The sequence below is a fragment of the Cucurbita moschata genome, unplaced genomic scaffold, assembly GCF_002738365.1.
Source record: "Cucurbita moschata cultivar Rifu unplaced genomic scaffold, Cmos_1.0 Cmo_Scf00037, whole genome shotgun sequence".
Taxonomy (NCBI): domain Eukaryota; kingdom Viridiplantae; phylum Streptophyta; class Magnoliopsida; order Cucurbitales; family Cucurbitaceae; genus Cucurbita; species Cucurbita moschata.
In genome coordinates this window covers 1,580,385-1,595,364 of record NW_019268553.1, presented here as the reverse complement: position 1 = coordinate 1,595,364, position 14,980 = coordinate 1,580,385, and the positions used below count along the sequence as shown (strand labels likewise).

At 36.7% G+C, this 14,980-nt stretch overlaps 3 protein-coding genes across 4 annotated transcripts in view; 2 read left to right on the top strand and 1 right to left on the bottom strand.

Moving 5' to 3' along the window:
* LOC111432139 (dihydroxy-acid dehydratase, chloroplastic-like) overlaps positions 1 to 3,765 on the bottom strand; it is a 6,291-nt gene extending 2,526 nt beyond the window's left edge. Inside the window, exons 1-9 of the mRNA XM_023068956.1 lie at positions 3,075 to 3,765; positions 2,464 to 2,535; positions 1,996 to 2,043; positions 1,361 to 1,515; positions 1,075 to 1,269; positions 873 to 984; positions 667 to 736; positions 530 to 588; positions 335 to 458 (exon numbers count right to left, since the gene is read on the bottom strand). Of these exons, the coding sequence (XP_022924724.1) occupies positions 335 to 458; positions 530 to 588; positions 667 to 736; positions 873 to 984; positions 1,075 to 1,269; positions 1,361 to 1,515; positions 1,996 to 2,043; positions 2,464 to 2,535; positions 3,075 to 3,638 (1,399 nt within the window). The 5' untranslated portion in view covers positions 3,639 to 3,765. The remainder of the gene's footprint in view (positions 1 to 334; positions 459 to 529; positions 589 to 666; positions 737 to 872; positions 985 to 1,074; positions 1,270 to 1,360; positions 1,516 to 1,995; positions 2,044 to 2,463; positions 2,536 to 3,074) is intronic.
* Positions 3,766 to 6,205: 2,440 nt separating this feature from the next.
* Positions 6,206 to 10,542, top strand: LOC111432051. Of its 2 annotated transcripts, XM_023068848.1 has the most exons (4): positions 6,206 to 6,380; positions 6,854 to 6,975; positions 7,102 to 8,911; positions 9,908 to 10,542. In XM_023068848.1, exons 3-4 carry the CDS (start codon positions 7,301 to 7,303, stop codon positions 10,253 to 10,255), a joined length of 1,959 nt encoding a protein of 652 aa, XP_022924616.1. In that variant the 5' UTR covers positions 6,206 to 6,380; positions 6,854 to 6,975; positions 7,102 to 7,300; the 3' UTR covers positions 10,256 to 10,542. The 2 variants fall into 2 exon arrangements, with proteins under 2 accessions (XP_022924616.1, XP_022924615.1); XM_023068847.1 differs by having other exon boundaries at positions 6,854 to 8,911.
* A 1,144-nt stretch (positions 10,543 to 11,686) lies between these two features.
* Positions 11,687 to 14,314, top strand: LOC111432115 (protein SULFUR DEFICIENCY-INDUCED 1-like). The gene is made up of 4 exons (XM_023068926.1): positions 11,687 to 11,955; positions 12,791 to 13,003; positions 13,173 to 13,328; positions 13,606 to 14,314. The coding sequence occupies exons 1-4, from the start codon at positions 11,851 to 11,853 to the stop codon at positions 13,999 to 14,001; spliced, it is 870 nt and encodes a 289-aa protein (XP_022924694.1). The 5' UTR covers positions 11,687 to 11,850; the 3' UTR covers positions 14,002 to 14,314.
* The last annotated feature ends 666 nt before the right edge of the window (positions 14,315 to 14,980 follow it).

The window sequence follows — 14,980 nt, the reverse complement described above, 5'->3', positions numbered from 1 at the left end:
AAAAAAAAAAAAAAAAAAAACAGAAAAAGAAAGAAAGATGAACTTCTTTTAAGAATTTGAGTAGTGATTCATCTGTAACACCGACTCTCTACCAACCAGAGACACGGGCATTAGACAGTGACACGGAGGCACGAAGATGTACGGTCTGATAAATGATGAGATTCAGAACCACAATTCGAGGGTGAAGCAGTTGTTTATGAAAAGTTCGTTGTTTCCTCATTTTTTTAAAAAGCAAAGATGCTCACAGTATTTTTTTTTTTTTTTTTAATCAAAATTTTAACTGTGAATAACGTTTTTGGTTCATAAAGCATCTCGAAAGCTCAGTAAATGGTACCAGAGAAATATAGCCCCTCCTTGCCAGTAATCTTAGCCACCGAACCCTCGGGAGAAAGGTTTCCATATAATATTTGAAGGTGCCCTGTTTCCTTGATGGGATTGTCCAAGCTTCTGATAACATCCTGCATTCAAAGAATAAAAGGTAGTTATAAAGTGTTCCTTCAGATTTTCACCTCTATTGTAGCCAACATACCTGCCCTTCAGATAGAGGTAGGAAAAGCTTAGCATTTTCGGCCAGAGTCTTTCCCGTGACTGAAAACAAAAAATAACATCACCAATGGAAATAGAAGTTAAACTGCAAATGCCATCGACGTGTTTGCTAAAACATACCAGTCATACAATCTCCATCTAAAAGTTCGTTCTCCAACAGATAGCGAATGACTGCAGGTGTTCCTCCAATCTATCAAAACAAATATTCAATACTTATCAAGAAGCATGATGGTAAACTTGTTGCACCCGTACATACTACAGTAAACCATAAGCACTAATGGTAGCATTTTATATGACTGGCAATGAGATGAAAATAAACTCCAGACCTTGTGAATGTCCTCCATTACATATTTTCCACTAGGCTTAAGATCGGCAAGGAAGGGAACCCGATCGCTAACCTTCTGAAAATCATCAAGGGTTAAATCCAAACCGACAGACCTGCCAAGAATCATTACATTAGCCCACAAAGATATCTATAGTAAAAGGAGTAGAAAGTCGAGGAACAATTTTACATCAAGCTCTCCTCACCTTGCTATAGCAATCAAGTGTAGCACTGCATTAGTGGAACCACCCAAAGCCATAACAACAACCATTGCATTTCGTAGTGATTTTTCCGTAATAATATCCCGTGGTTTCAAATCCATCTTCAATAGATCCAGAAGATAATTTCCAGCTAAACGGCACTCGTCCAACTTTAGTGGATCCTCAGCAGGTGTTGACGAGCTTTAGGAAACATGAATCAGATAAGAAATAGGATAAATCTTGAGAATATCCTTCCTACGAACTAATGTTGTGGACTGGAGATATAGCCTACCTGTAAGGAAGAGACATGCCCATGGTTTCAATAGCAGAAGCCATTGTATTAGCTGTATACATACCACCACAAGCCCCAGCCCCTGGGCAGGAGTTGCGGACAACACTCTTCCTCTGCTCATCACTTATTGACCCGCTAACATATTCTCCATATACCTAAGTACCATAATTAAAAGATGTTAAATGGAAACTTAAAATTTGGAAGAACAAATTTGACGAACACAGTCATTAAGATTTTTTTAAACAGGCATCAACATATACAGCTCGATATCACATACAAACAAATTCAAATGACCTACTTTCTACTTTCTTAAATTTCTTAAAAATGTCAAATGACCTACTTTCTATTTTTGTAAATTTCTTAAAGATGTCAAATGACCATGCTCCATATTCTTTTTTGTTCTTATATATATGCATGCAAACTTTTATAAAGTACTAATTCCAGCAGTTGCATGCTTATGCAGACCCAGAGAAATCGTCCCTGAAAGAATGTTATGTTCATGCATTTGACATATACATAACGAGCTTTTAATGCATAAATAACTTAATATGTTAAAATAAATAAATTTTAAGATTTTTAAATGAAATAACTAAAAAATGAAAACTTCTCATACTTTGCCTTTAATATGCACGTACCTGAAATGCAGACACTATGTCGTATGTATTGCCTTGAAAATGACCGGGCTGCAAAAGAAAAGACGACAGAAAAGAATGTAAAATTACAAACAACTTCAGAAATTTGCACTAATTAGCATGAATTCAAATGAGGACAAAATACGAGTGTCTAAGTGAAAGTATGAGGATGGTAAACATGCAGCTATTAGCAACAAACAGAGTAATGATTCTTTAAAATGTGAAGGCTCTGAAACTGATCATCTTCTGTAGTTCTACTCTGATAAAGATGGTGAGAAAAAAAATGTAATGAATCGAAGATACGAATTGAACACATTCCATTGTGCTAAATTAAATACAGACCATTTACAAGTGAATAATTTTTAGCAAAGTTTTAGAAAGAAGACACAACACCAGCTTCATGATAAACATGAGAATCAATTGAAAGATTATATTCAAGTCCTGGATATGAGCAAAATCCAAGTCCCAAACCTTGATGGTTCCACCATAAACCATAATACTTGGCCGATTCAGCCTACCCATCGCCATTATTGTTCCCGGCATCTGTAGAATAGCCAGTTATCAGTACACAGTTGTAATGTGGAAAAAGAAACTTCTAGTGCTTTTCACGGAGATTTTTTCTCTTTTCTTTGTAACTTGACTTCTAAATTTTCATGCAAAAAAAGGTGAAGTAAAACAACCTGCTGGTTAATCAGAAAAAGAAAAAAAAGAAATGAAGCCGGTGCCCACACAAGATCACACCCGGTTTAGTAAGGTCAGTTTTACAGACATGTAACCATATTTCTCCAAGGATTTTTCTTTACCTCCTAGATCAAACTCAATGATTGTCGATAAAGATCTAATATATAACATTCTTGTGATATTAAAATCATGTTTATTTCCTAACATCGTTCGATGTCAAAATTTAACAAATAGAGGTTAATCGATCGGGAATGGCACAAGGAAAACAGAGAAATGGAAAGGGGAAAAAGCAATTCAAATTTCAAAACCAGTTCGCAAATATGAGTAAGCAAGATGAAAAAGAGGATCAGATTCTGTGCCAAAAATAGCTGGAAATGGGAAGAAAATGAACGAAAACTCACATTCTTATCACATCCAGGGATGGAGATATTTCCGTCGTACCACTGAGCACTCATAACAGTCTCAATGCTATCGGCAATCAAGTCCCTCGACTGCAAGCTATAGCACATGCCTCTAGTCCCCATGGAAATGGCATCACTAACGCCAATCGTATTGAACCTAAAGCCAACCATGCCGGCCGCATTAACCCCATATTTGACAGCCTCGGAGAGCTTCAACAAGTGCATATTGCATGTATTGCCCTCATACCATACCGACGAAATCCCAATCTGAGGCTTCTTGAGATCGTCATCGGAAAGACCAACGCCGTGTAGAATCGCCTGAGAGCCACCCTGGGACTTCGGCTCGGTAACGCGAGAGCTGTACTTGTTAAGCTTTTGAGCGCCAGGGGAACTGGGAGACGAAGAGTCTACGGACACCGGCGGCGGCGGCGATGGCGTAGTGACATTAGAAGTCGAGGCTCTGACAAAGCGGAAACGACTTCGTCGGACATTGGTGTGGACAGGTGGTCTGACTGTGGTGAACGGGATGGCGCGTGGAGACGGAGCTATGATCGCCGATTGCATTTTGGCGCCGGAAAAGGACGGCAGCGGCAGCGGCAGCGGCAGAATCAGGGTTTAAGAAGGCTGCGGCTACAAGGCTAGATAGCAACAGGGAGGCAGGAGAATACTCGTTCGAGAACAATAAGAAGAGTCCTGACATCGAATCTTATTAGTAAACGATCCCATCTTGGCTCTGTGAGCGGTTTCTTTTCTTTTCTTTTTCTTTTTTTTTTTTTATTATTCCTTCTTTTTCTAACAATTAACTTGTTTTTAATTTAATTAATCAACTATTAAATATTAAACTTTTACATTTAAGTTCTTAAATAAAATATCTTGAATTTGTTGTAATTTAACCCCTTTTTTGGGTTAATTTATGTAAAATACCTATATTAAGGTTAATTTTTAATTTTACCTATCAATTTTAAATATTGATTACTATTCTTTTAATTAAAATTTATATTAATAAATAATTAGTAATACATTTTAATTATTTTATTAATTATCGTGCATTTTATTTCATTAAAAATATTTTCATTTTGATTAAAGATATATAAAAATATAAATTATTAGATAAGACCTAAATTATCATTTTAAAAAATAAAAAATATTTTTTTTTAAACAAAACAATGGGACAAATACAGTGTCGTTTGTGTCCCACACGCACCAATGGTGAGAAAGGACAAAAAAAATTCCAACTTATCCGTAGTTTCCTTTTTTAAAGCATTAATATTTTGAGACTTATTCTCTATTTAGTTCACATTAGACTTATTTCATTTAATTCACATGGGTATATTATTTATTATGTACTTATTGCATTTTTATCTTATTCAATATACATAATTAAAACATTACAATATTAATTAAAAGATTCGATAAATATTATATTCGGGACAATAAAAACGAATAATTTTAACAATAATAATAAATAAAAAACTATTCAATTATATAGTTTAATTTTATACTTAATGAGTCAATGAAAAAATAATATTTTGAGACTTATTCTATTTAGTTCACATGGGAACAATTTTATTTATTTAATTTAATACCTATTATTCACATGTAGTTATTGTATTCTTATTTTACTCTATATGTATACATAATTTAAAATATTATAATATTAACTAAAATGATTTGATGAATATTACTATTTAAATTCGTGTTTGGACAATTTTATTCGAATAATTTTAAAAATATCATTAAAAAATTTATTTTATTATATAATTTAATTTTATATTTAATGAGTTAGTGAGAAATTAGGTAATTTCCCGCCCTATAATTTTTTAGTATTAAATATGTTAATTAATCAATGGGGTTTTTGTAATTATTAGTATTAAATACGTTAATTAATCAATGGAATAATTATTAGGTGCACCTTTAAGATTTATGTATTTATAATGATATCGGGTTTGGGGCTTGAGCCCAAGACCCATGTGCCTCTACGAGTGGTTCGAAATGGATGGAACACTCGTGAGGGTGGTCTGGATGTCCCACTTGACATCAAAGTCCCATTCGAAAAATAAAATAAATGTTAATTGCGTTCAAATTTAAATATCCAATCGAGAATATATTGGTTTCTCGATTGAGTTATAGATATATTTTAGTTTGAGATGAGGTTAATTTTATTTTTTAAAGTTAAAATTCTATTTTGAATAAAAGTTATTATATTTTATTATAAGTCAACCGATCGAAAATAGGGTTTACAATTAAATTCAATTATGCCATTAATATCATTATGAAAATAAATAATATTTATAATATTTAATAAGTACAATTTTTCATTTAATTAAAATAAATGAACAGACAACCAACAAATGGGCTTTTCTCATTGGGCTTTCCTTAGTGGGCCTCTGTCGCTCTACTACGGGTTATTTGTTCAATTATTTATTTATGTTTTATAAATATTATATAAAATATTAAAGAAAAAAGAAATAAATTTTGATCTTTAAAGTGATTAAATCGCAAGTATTGAAACTCTAAATTTTAAATTTCCTCAAATTAAATATTAAAATTTAAAAATTATTACAGTATTTACTTCCAGGTTAAATTAATTTTTTTAAATTGTACAAAAAAAAAACTAAATTAATAAACAAAGCATAATTAGCTGTGACAACTAATTTAGGGTTTAATCACGTTGGATAATCAGGTGACAAATATTCAAATTTTAAAATAAATACAATAATTAAAGTCAATAAAAAATTTAGAGTGGTGCGGATCCAGCCCACTAGCCTTTTATTTTCCGCTCTATTTTTTTCTCCTAAATCACGCGTTTCATTAAATAAATAAATAAATAAACGTTCAAATATATTTGAAACCGTCTTTTTTTTAATAAATAATTTCTTAAATTTTTTAGAATAAAAAGTACTTGAAACCTTCTTTATTAAGCAATCACTAATCAACAAATTAATGCACTAATTCTCATTTTAAAAGTTAAAATTTATTAATTTTTTTTAATTTGTATTTGTTTTTATTTTATAAATGGCACAAAAACAATTATTTAAAAAAATATTAAAATTAAAGAATATTTAAAAAATTAAACAGTAAAAAAAAAAAAAAAAAAAACCTATTAGGGTGTTAAAAGTTTTAGTCTGTTACTAATTTTTGGTAAAATTAATAGAAAATTGAATGGGGAAAGGAGGAAGAAAGAGGGAGTAGAAGTGCAAGTTTGGCTCACATGGCGACTTTCCATTTTGGACAATCTGTGTTCTTCCGGCTTCGTTTTACCCTCCGCTGCTGTGTTCTTATCTCTTAATCTTTCAGTTCGTGAAGGTAAAAATTATCGAGAGATAAAACCCTTGGATTTCAATTTCTTTCGCTTTCTATTATGCATTTGATTTCATTGGATTTTTGAACGCGTTGTTCTCTTTGACAAAACCTCCCCAAATCCCCTTTCATGTACTCTTTTTTCTCCAATTCTATGTTCTTGTAGATCTCGCTGTTTCAATTTTTCTTTGTCTGCCTACCAACCGCTTGCGCGACCATTTTTTTGTTTGTTGTTCGTCTTTTTGATACAAACATTGCTTGGATGGTGGGGTTTTCCTGCTTTTTCCTGTGTTCTTTTCTTGATTCCTTTACATATTTTTATCCATTTCTTTACAGATTCGGCTGCTTTTGATTGTTTTTGTTCTTTTTTTTTTCCCCTCCAATTTATAATTCGTGCTTCACGCACCCACATGCATGTTTTTGGGTTTGTCTGATCTGGATTGGATCACAAGGGTCTTATGTTCTTTTTCTACTTGTAGAGAGAGAAAGAGAGGAGAGAGAGAGAGAGAGAGAGAGAGAGAGGGTGGGGTTTTGGCCCTTTTCCTGCAATCTTGGTCTCTCGAGGGGTCATGGAAGAAGCACACAGGAGGAGGAGGAGAAGGTGAGATTTCTTGAATTGAAGGATATTGCCACTGGTCCATTTGATAAACCTTTCTTCTTTGTTTGATATTGGCGTCAACGTTTTCTATTGGGCTGTCGGTTGGCTTCTCGTGACGGTCTGGTGTAGTCAATTGTGGCTGCTGGAACTCCGGAAAGGGTTCAAGGAATTCTTCTTTTTGTTGGCTAATTATGATCTGGGGGTTATTCTTCATAGTTGAGTCTGCTTCTCCTTAATCATTATGTCCTTGCTCGTGTGCTCCCCTGTGATTCTTGATCTCTGTTGAGTTTTTGAGTTGAATGACTGTTGATTTGAATGTTCTTGAGCCATGGCTGGTATCGATGTTTCGAAGTATGCGCATAGTCCGGTACACAAGGCTGTGGCCACCAGAGATTATACCAATCTCAAGAGAATCTTTGCAGGCCTTCCTCGGCTTTGCAATCCTTCTGAGATTCATACTGAGGCTGCTTCATTGGCTGAGGAAAGCAAGGCTGATGCCATTTCTGCTATGGTTGATTGTCGAGATGTCCCGAATCGGGATACTCCACTGCATTTGGCTGTAAAGCTTGGGGATGAGACTGCTACCGAAATGCTCATGGTTGCAGGGGCAGATTGGAGCTTGCAGAATGAGAATGGTTGGAGTGCACTTCAGGAAGCAATTTGCAGTAGACAAGAAGGGATTGCTATGATAATTGTTCGGCACTACCAGCCTCTGGCTTGGGCGAAATGGTGTCGGAGATTGCCTCGCTTGATTGAGACTATGCGAAGAATGAAGGATTTCTACATGGAAATCACATTCCACTTTGAGAGTTCGGTGATCCCGTTCATATCTAGAATTGCTCCTTCAGATACTTACAAGATCTGGAAAAGAGGTGCTAACTTGAGAGCAGATATGACACTGGCCGGTTTTGATGGATTTAGGATCCAACGTGCCGACCAGAGCGTTCTTTTTCTTGGTGATGGGACTGAGGATGGGAAAGTACCTTCTGGTTCACTCTGTATGGTCTCACACAAGGAGAAGGAGGTAATGAATGCTTTGGACGGTGCTGGTGCTCAAGCAACTGAAGAAGAGATTAGACAAGAAGTGACAGCAATGTCTCGGACTAATATATTTAGACCCGGGATTGACGTCACTCAGGCTGTTCTTTTGCCGCAGCTGACTTGGAGGCGCCAGGAGAAAACCGAATTGGTGGGTGCCTGGAAAGCTAAAGTATACGATATGCATAATGTGGTCGTTAGTATCAAATCCAGGAGGGTCCCTGGGGCAATGACAGATGATGAATTCTTCTCATCATGTAATGAAAATGAAACTGAGAGCGAGGAGTTTGCTGACATTTTAACCGAGGATGAACGAAAGCAACTTGAGAATGCACTTAAATTAGATTCCACTGATTTGGCTTCTTCTGAGAATGGTGACGGGACTATTGCGCATCGGCACAGTTGTGTTGAACAAAGGGAAGTTCCTGTCGAGGATGTAAATGGATGTAGAAATGGAGAGATTCGACCAGAAAAGAAAGGATGGTTCGGTGGATGGAGGAAACGGGATAGCAAAAACGAAGGGCAAAAGAGGATTGCTCCTCCAAGAAGCTCCCTTTCTATCGATGATAAGGTAGGTGATCTTCTAGGGGACTCTCCTACCGAAAATCATAGCAGCATCCCTGTAAGACATTCTGTAGAGATAGTCCCTGAACACCGAAGAGGAAGGGAAACGAGAGCTACCTCTTCGACTTCTGAGAGCAAAAATCGGCATAAGGACGGGAGTCATGAAAACGAGTACAAGAAAGGGTTAAGACCCATTCTTTGGCTCTCTCCGAACTTTCCTCTACAAACTGATGAACTATTGCCATTGCTGGATATTTTAGCTAACAAGGTCAAGGCAGTTCGGCGTTTAAGAGAACTACTTACCACAAAACTCCCACTGGGAACCTTTCCAGTCAAGGTATGGTACTTATTATGTTGAGCTGAATTTTATATTTAATGAAGCAAAACTGGAAGATAGTTTTTCACGTTATTTTTTCTTAATTGTTTGCTTGGTTCTAGTATTCCCTCAATATATAGTTGGGAAGTGAAATTTTGCATATGGCATGCGTAGAGAAGTCTGCTAGCATTGGATCGATCTGAATATTTTAGATTTTACATTCACAAGCCTGCTCTTTTTGCTCGTCTCCCTGTCGATGTGGCGCTTCTAAGTTATTGCCGTTCAAAGCCCGATAATTAAAACTTGTTATCTCTAGCTTTTACGAGTCGATAATGTTTGATTCTGGTGTTACACCTACCTACTGGTCTCAATATCTCAAGTTTCATGGTTCTGAGGCTAGTAAGACTATACATACATACGTACGTACGTAGATAGATATAGATACATAGATATAGACATTGTAATGGCCCAGACCCACCGCTAGCAAATATTGTCGTCTTTGGGCTTTCCCTTTCGGACTTTCTCTCAAGGTTATTAAAATGCGTCTGCTAGGAAGAGGTTTCCACGCCTTTATAAAAGATATCTTGTTCTCCTCCCCAATCGATGTGGGATCTCACAGATATAGATATAGATAGATAGGCTGTGAATTAAGTACTCAATGAGTTATTTTGATCAGTGCTCTTGTGAGTTAGTTATTGAATCATGGCTGGTTAATCTGCACATAGCATTACTCATAGAACGGGAACCGCCTATTTTGGTTTTGATGGCTATGAAGTAATTTCCTTCTGGCATTTGTTGGCTAGATCGAGTAAACTCGTATTTTCATTTTCTTCCTTTCGCGATCGTTAGTTTTAAACATGGTGAAGTTTTTGTTGTTTTTAATGAAAAACCGTGTTCGTTTCGTGCTGGAGGTAGTGAGTAGGATGATTAAGGTGTGTCTGTTGTTTAATTAACTTGAAGTATTAAGGAGGTTGATGCATTTTTCAGTTAGTTATTGATGTTGTAGTTTCTTTACAGGTTGCCATTCCTGTGGTTCCAACGATCAGAGTGATTGTTACCTTCACAAAATATGAAGAACTTCAACCGGTGGACGAGTTCGCGACGCCCCCATCAAGCCCTACAGCTGCAGCAGCAGGCAGGGAGAGCCCTTCCGCCACAAATGCCTCGAGTTCATCTTGGTTTCAGTGGATAAAAGCCCCGTATCAACGCTCGAATTCATCGTCCAGTGTTTCTAGCAGTAGGATAGAAACTCTGGAAGACCCGTTCGCCATCCCCCGTGATTACACCTGGGTTACTGCTGAAGCAAAGAAAAAGAAAATGCAGGAAAAGAACAAAGCAAAGAAAGGGAGAAGTCGCCGTGATTGATCGAATCAAAAGTCGTCACGAGTTCGATTCCCTCGAAGTCGAAACACCGGTGAGAGGCTCATTCAAAACAAAATAGAAGAACAGATACGAGGTAGGAAATAGTTTTTACTCGTTTAAAAATTCATCGATTCGTGTTTACTTTGAAGGAAGAAATTCTTGTAGGAAATCATCGCTCGGGTAGAAAGAATAACACACTGTTGTGAATTTGTACAATTTTTACACCATTTACTTTCACTTCTTACATTGTTTTCTTAATTAACAAGCTCATGGGGTAATATTTTTGTGTATATTTTGTATTTAAAAATGTCAATTTTATATTTTATTTTACCAGAAAAAAGAATGATGAACAAAATCTAATCAGCTTGGTGGTCTAATCGAAGCCTGAGATAAGGTTTTTTCCTGTCTTGATTGCTTATGCCGGCCTGTCGTTTAGGTGTTTGGATTGTCGGCCAATATCGCCGACACGAGGAACCTGTCGTTTCCTTGACGTGGCGGCGATGTGTTCGTCCTCGTCCAGTGGGAAAAAGTAAAAGTAAAGCCTTTTGTAGACCAGGCATCACTTTATTATTTTAAAACGTAAAAAATATTAAATAAATTTTAGATATTTTAACTCCCTCAAAAAAATGGAGCACCTTGCATTTTTTAACCGAAAATCATCTTTGGCTAATCTAGCCTCCTCCGTCCCTCGGGACCAATAAGGGGTAGTACAGGAATATTCACCTTTTGTCCATCGACTACGCTTTTCGGCCTAATCTTAGGCCCCCTCTGTGGACAAATCTTGTGGAGGAATCCTTAGGTTTTCGGGGTATTGGATTCTCACCAATGTTTGCGTCACTCAAGCCGACATTCTCGCTTTCGCTTCATCCACCACTGCTTGCGCGGGTGCTTCCCTCTAAGGCAGAACGCTCCCCTACCGATGTATTTTTACATTCTTGCTTTCGCTTCATTCACCACTGCTCGCGCGGGTGCTTCCCTCTAAGGCGGAACGCTTTCCTACCGATGCATTTTTACATCCCACAGTTTCGGCAGATTGCTTAGCCCCGTTCATCTTTGATGCAAGAATCATTTTAAAAAAACAAAACGTTCATTTATTAATTTAAATATTTATTTGATTTTTTTAATAATTTTTTTTTAAAGATTTATTGAAAGTATATTAAAATTTAAATTATTAGGGGTAAAATTGAGGGACTAAAATGTCTTTTCACGAGAACTGTCAGATTAAATAGGTTTCACCAAAATGCCACAAAAATGGACGTTGGCAGAGTAGATGGGAGGATTATCCTAACTACTTGTATTTGTAATTCTCGAAAAGGTAAGCGCCACGTGTCAAATTATGATTCGTTACTACGGCTTACAATACATTAATGAACTTGGACGGGATTTCGTCTGGTTTCATCCCCTTGTAAGAACGCGCAAAAACGTCAATACGAACCCGAAAGCCTCCATTGTTGCGACCTCTAGAGATATGAAAATTCTCTCGTTTCGCTCTTTAGATCAATGGTTGCTTTGTGCTTTTAGAACGTGAAAGTGCGTGTAAATCTTTCTAATTTAGAGAGAGAGGATTTTGAATCTGTGTTGTTTGATCGGGAAGGACGATGAACGACGGGAAGAAAGGAGATCAAAACTTGGAAGCTCCATTTCATGTTGTTCATAAGCTTCCTGCTGGTGATAGTCCCTATGTTCGAGCCAAACACGTCCAGGTATTCAACTTGGAATTAATTCATCAAGTTCATATAACGAACTGTAAGGATCATAATTCTCTGCTTTTTATATTTGATGTCTCGTTTCGTTCAATTACTGTTCCGTGTATGGATGTATATTTATTGTTTGCACCGAGTTTCTGCCGGTTTTTGTGTTGGATTAGTTTCTCCGCAGTACGAATAAGATCCGGTTTGAATGTTGATTAACTTGTTTATCAGTAGGAAAACCGATTTTTTCTAGAAAATGAATCTGAGACGGAAAATTTTCAGTCGATAACCATGAAAAAGGATATTCAGTTCATTATTACCAATAGCTTTTATACGGACGAATTTGGAAACTTTTGACTCTTGCTATACCTCATTTATCCTCAATCTGCTGAACTATATAAATGATCATTGTTATAGGGAATTGAAGTTTCATATTGTTCTCATTATAATGGATTGGAATGAAACTTTTTAAAATTTGAGGTATAATTGAAATGAACCTCATCTGAACTATTTTGATAATTTAAACAAAGAATTCAAGAATCTGCAATTATATTTGAACGCTTACAGTCCCAATCTTGGCATCTCCGTTTCCTTCATGAATGCTCTTCATTCTAACTAAAGAAGATTTGAATTGTAAAATAAATTAGAATAGGAAGATTGTGTTAGGAATCACGACTCTACACAATGGATTCATACCAATGAAGATGTATTCTTTTAAATCCTTGATCATTTACTAAATTAGCAACAATCCTCAACCGATTGGACATTGAATATTATGTTGATTGTGCTTTAGGTTTCTTTTGACTCCTGCTTTCTAACGAACTGTCTATTATTTCTGCAAATTCAGCTCGTTGAGAAGGATCCAGAAGCAGCCATAGTCCTATTTTGGAAGGCAATAAATGCGGGAGATAGAGTAGATAGTGCTCTGAAAGACATGGCAGTCGTCATGAAACAGCAAGATAGAGCAGAAGAAGCCATTGAAGCCATAAATTCTTTCAGGGATCGCTGCTCCAAACAAGCTCAGGAGTCATTGGACAATGTTCTCATTGACTTGTACAAGGTAAACAAAAGATTTGGTTTCTGTGTTTTTGATAGTCAAAATCATATAATGTCTTAGCCCCTTAGAGCTAATTACTTAAAAAAATTATTCAAATTCAAAATTCCTCAAGTTGCATGTTTGTGGAAAGCATTTATGAAAACTTGTGTTGTCTTTTTGACATGCTTGGCAGAAATGTGGAAGAGTTGAGGAGCAGATAGATCTGTTGAAGCAGAAACTTCGGATGATTAATCAAGGAGAAGCCTTCAATGGAAAGCCCACAAAGACAGCTCGCTCTCACGGAAAGAAGTTTCAGGTCACCATCAGGCAAGAGACTTCAAGGATACTGGTATGTGTTGGAAGAAAGTCCACGTCGGCTAATTATAAGTTTATAATCAAGGAATATTATCTTTAAGGAGGCTTTTTGAGAAATCCTAAAGCAAAGCCATGAGAGATTATATTCAAAGTAGATAATATCATACCATTGTAGAGAGTCGTGTTCATTTAATAGTACGAACGGACCGCCCTCAATTCACTCCCCTTCTATTTGAAGGAAAGACTGTCTTGCATATATATGAAAGGCTTTGTAGTTTGATATTAAAAAACATGAAACTCCGCCATTGCAGGGTAACTTGGGATGGGCGTATATGCAGCAAGAGAACCACAGAGCAGCAGAAGCCGTATACCAAAAGGCCCAAATCATAGACCCAGATGCAAACAAGGCCTGTAACTTGAGCCTGTGCCTGATGAAGCAATCTCGACATTCAGAAGCAAGGCTAGTGCTGGAACAAGTGCTGCAGAACAAGATTGCAGGATCCAACGACCAGAAATCAAGAAAACGAGCCGAAGAACTGATGAGGGAATTGGAAGAATCCCAATCGGCAAACAAGTCGTTAACTGAAGATGGATTCACCATGGAGGGACTTGATCAGTTGGTGATGAACCAATGGTCGCCGTTGAGATCTAGAAGGCTTCCAATTTTTGAAGAAATTTCCCAATTTAGAGATCAATTGGCTTGTTGATCGAATTTGGACTTGGAGAGCTCATTTGGAGTTTAGAGTTTTGCGCCTTCCAGGTGTGTTTACTTCTTTTTTCTTTTCTTTCTTTTCTTTTATTTTATACGTGAGAGAGATAGAGAGAGGGTGATGTGATTGGTTAAGAAGACTTTAAGAGCAGGGTGACGAAAGAAAGCTTGCTGTCATTTTGTGTTGTATAGTTGCAGGAGAGAGTCCATATCTCTTCCGTGTACACAATGATTTCATTCAATAATGTAGTTCGTGTTGATGACCAGCAGATATAGTCCAAAAAATATGATGATTTTTACTTTTAAAGACAGAGTTTGAGGGTGTGAAATAATGGTTTTACCCCTTAGAAATAAATGCGATCACTTTCTCGTGGGTATAAGTTTGACAAATGTAACAAAGAAGATGATTCTATAATGGATGAGATCTCTTTCTTTGGGGCCAACCAACTTTTGGAGTAAAAATATCATTCTCAAATCCAATATGAAATGCGAAATTGGATTTATGCGCTTAGACTTTACTTTCTCCCCTTTTTTTCCCGGTCCAATATATGAAGGAAGGCGAATCAGTCCATTCGATTTTTGTTTCGCCTTCACCCTCCTGTGCACCCGCCCTTAGGTGGGGCCAATCCCGCGACTAAGATAAGCAAGCCCATCCAATCCTCTAAGCATTACTCCTTTCCCCGCCTTCGACTTCAACCAGCTCGCTGCTCCAACGGGTGGGTTTGTCTTACTCCACTCTTTTTTCTTTCCTTCGTTCCTAGCCATCCAATTAGATATGTATAGAAAGTTCTTTCACTAGAGATCATACCTTCTCCAAGAGCCAATAAGAATAAGAGATTGTAAGAGTTGTAGTAAAGAACCTTACCGAGTTAGTGGTCCGGATATCATGAGTGATAATGAATAGGCTGAAATCTTGCAAAGAAATATGATGAAAAACAAACTAAAAAGTACTCAGTTATGGATAAAAAATTTACCAA

Excerpts from the sequence above, each read along its gene's own strand:
- LOC111432051 (XM_023068848.1), top strand. The coding sequence starts at position 7,301 with ATGGCTGGTATCGATGTTTCGAAGTATGCGCATAGTCCGGTACACAAG. Across the intron at positions 8,912-9,907 it reads TGGGAACCTTTCCAGTCAAG|GTTGCCATTCCTGTGGTTCC; the intron begins GTATGGTACTTA and ends GTTTCTTTACAG.
- LOC111432115 (XM_023068926.1), top strand. The coding sequence starts at position 11,851 with ATGAACGACGGGAAGAAAGGAGATCAAAACTTGGAAGCTCCATTTCAT. Across the intron at positions 11,956-12,790 it reads TTCGAGCCAAACACGTCCAG|CTCGTTGAGAAGGATCCAGA; the intron begins GTATTCAACTTG and ends CTGCAAATTCAG. Across the intron at positions 13,004-13,172 it reads TTCTCATTGACTTGTACAAG|AAATGTGGAAGAGTTGAGGA; the intron begins GTAAACAAAAGA and ends CATGCTTGGCAG.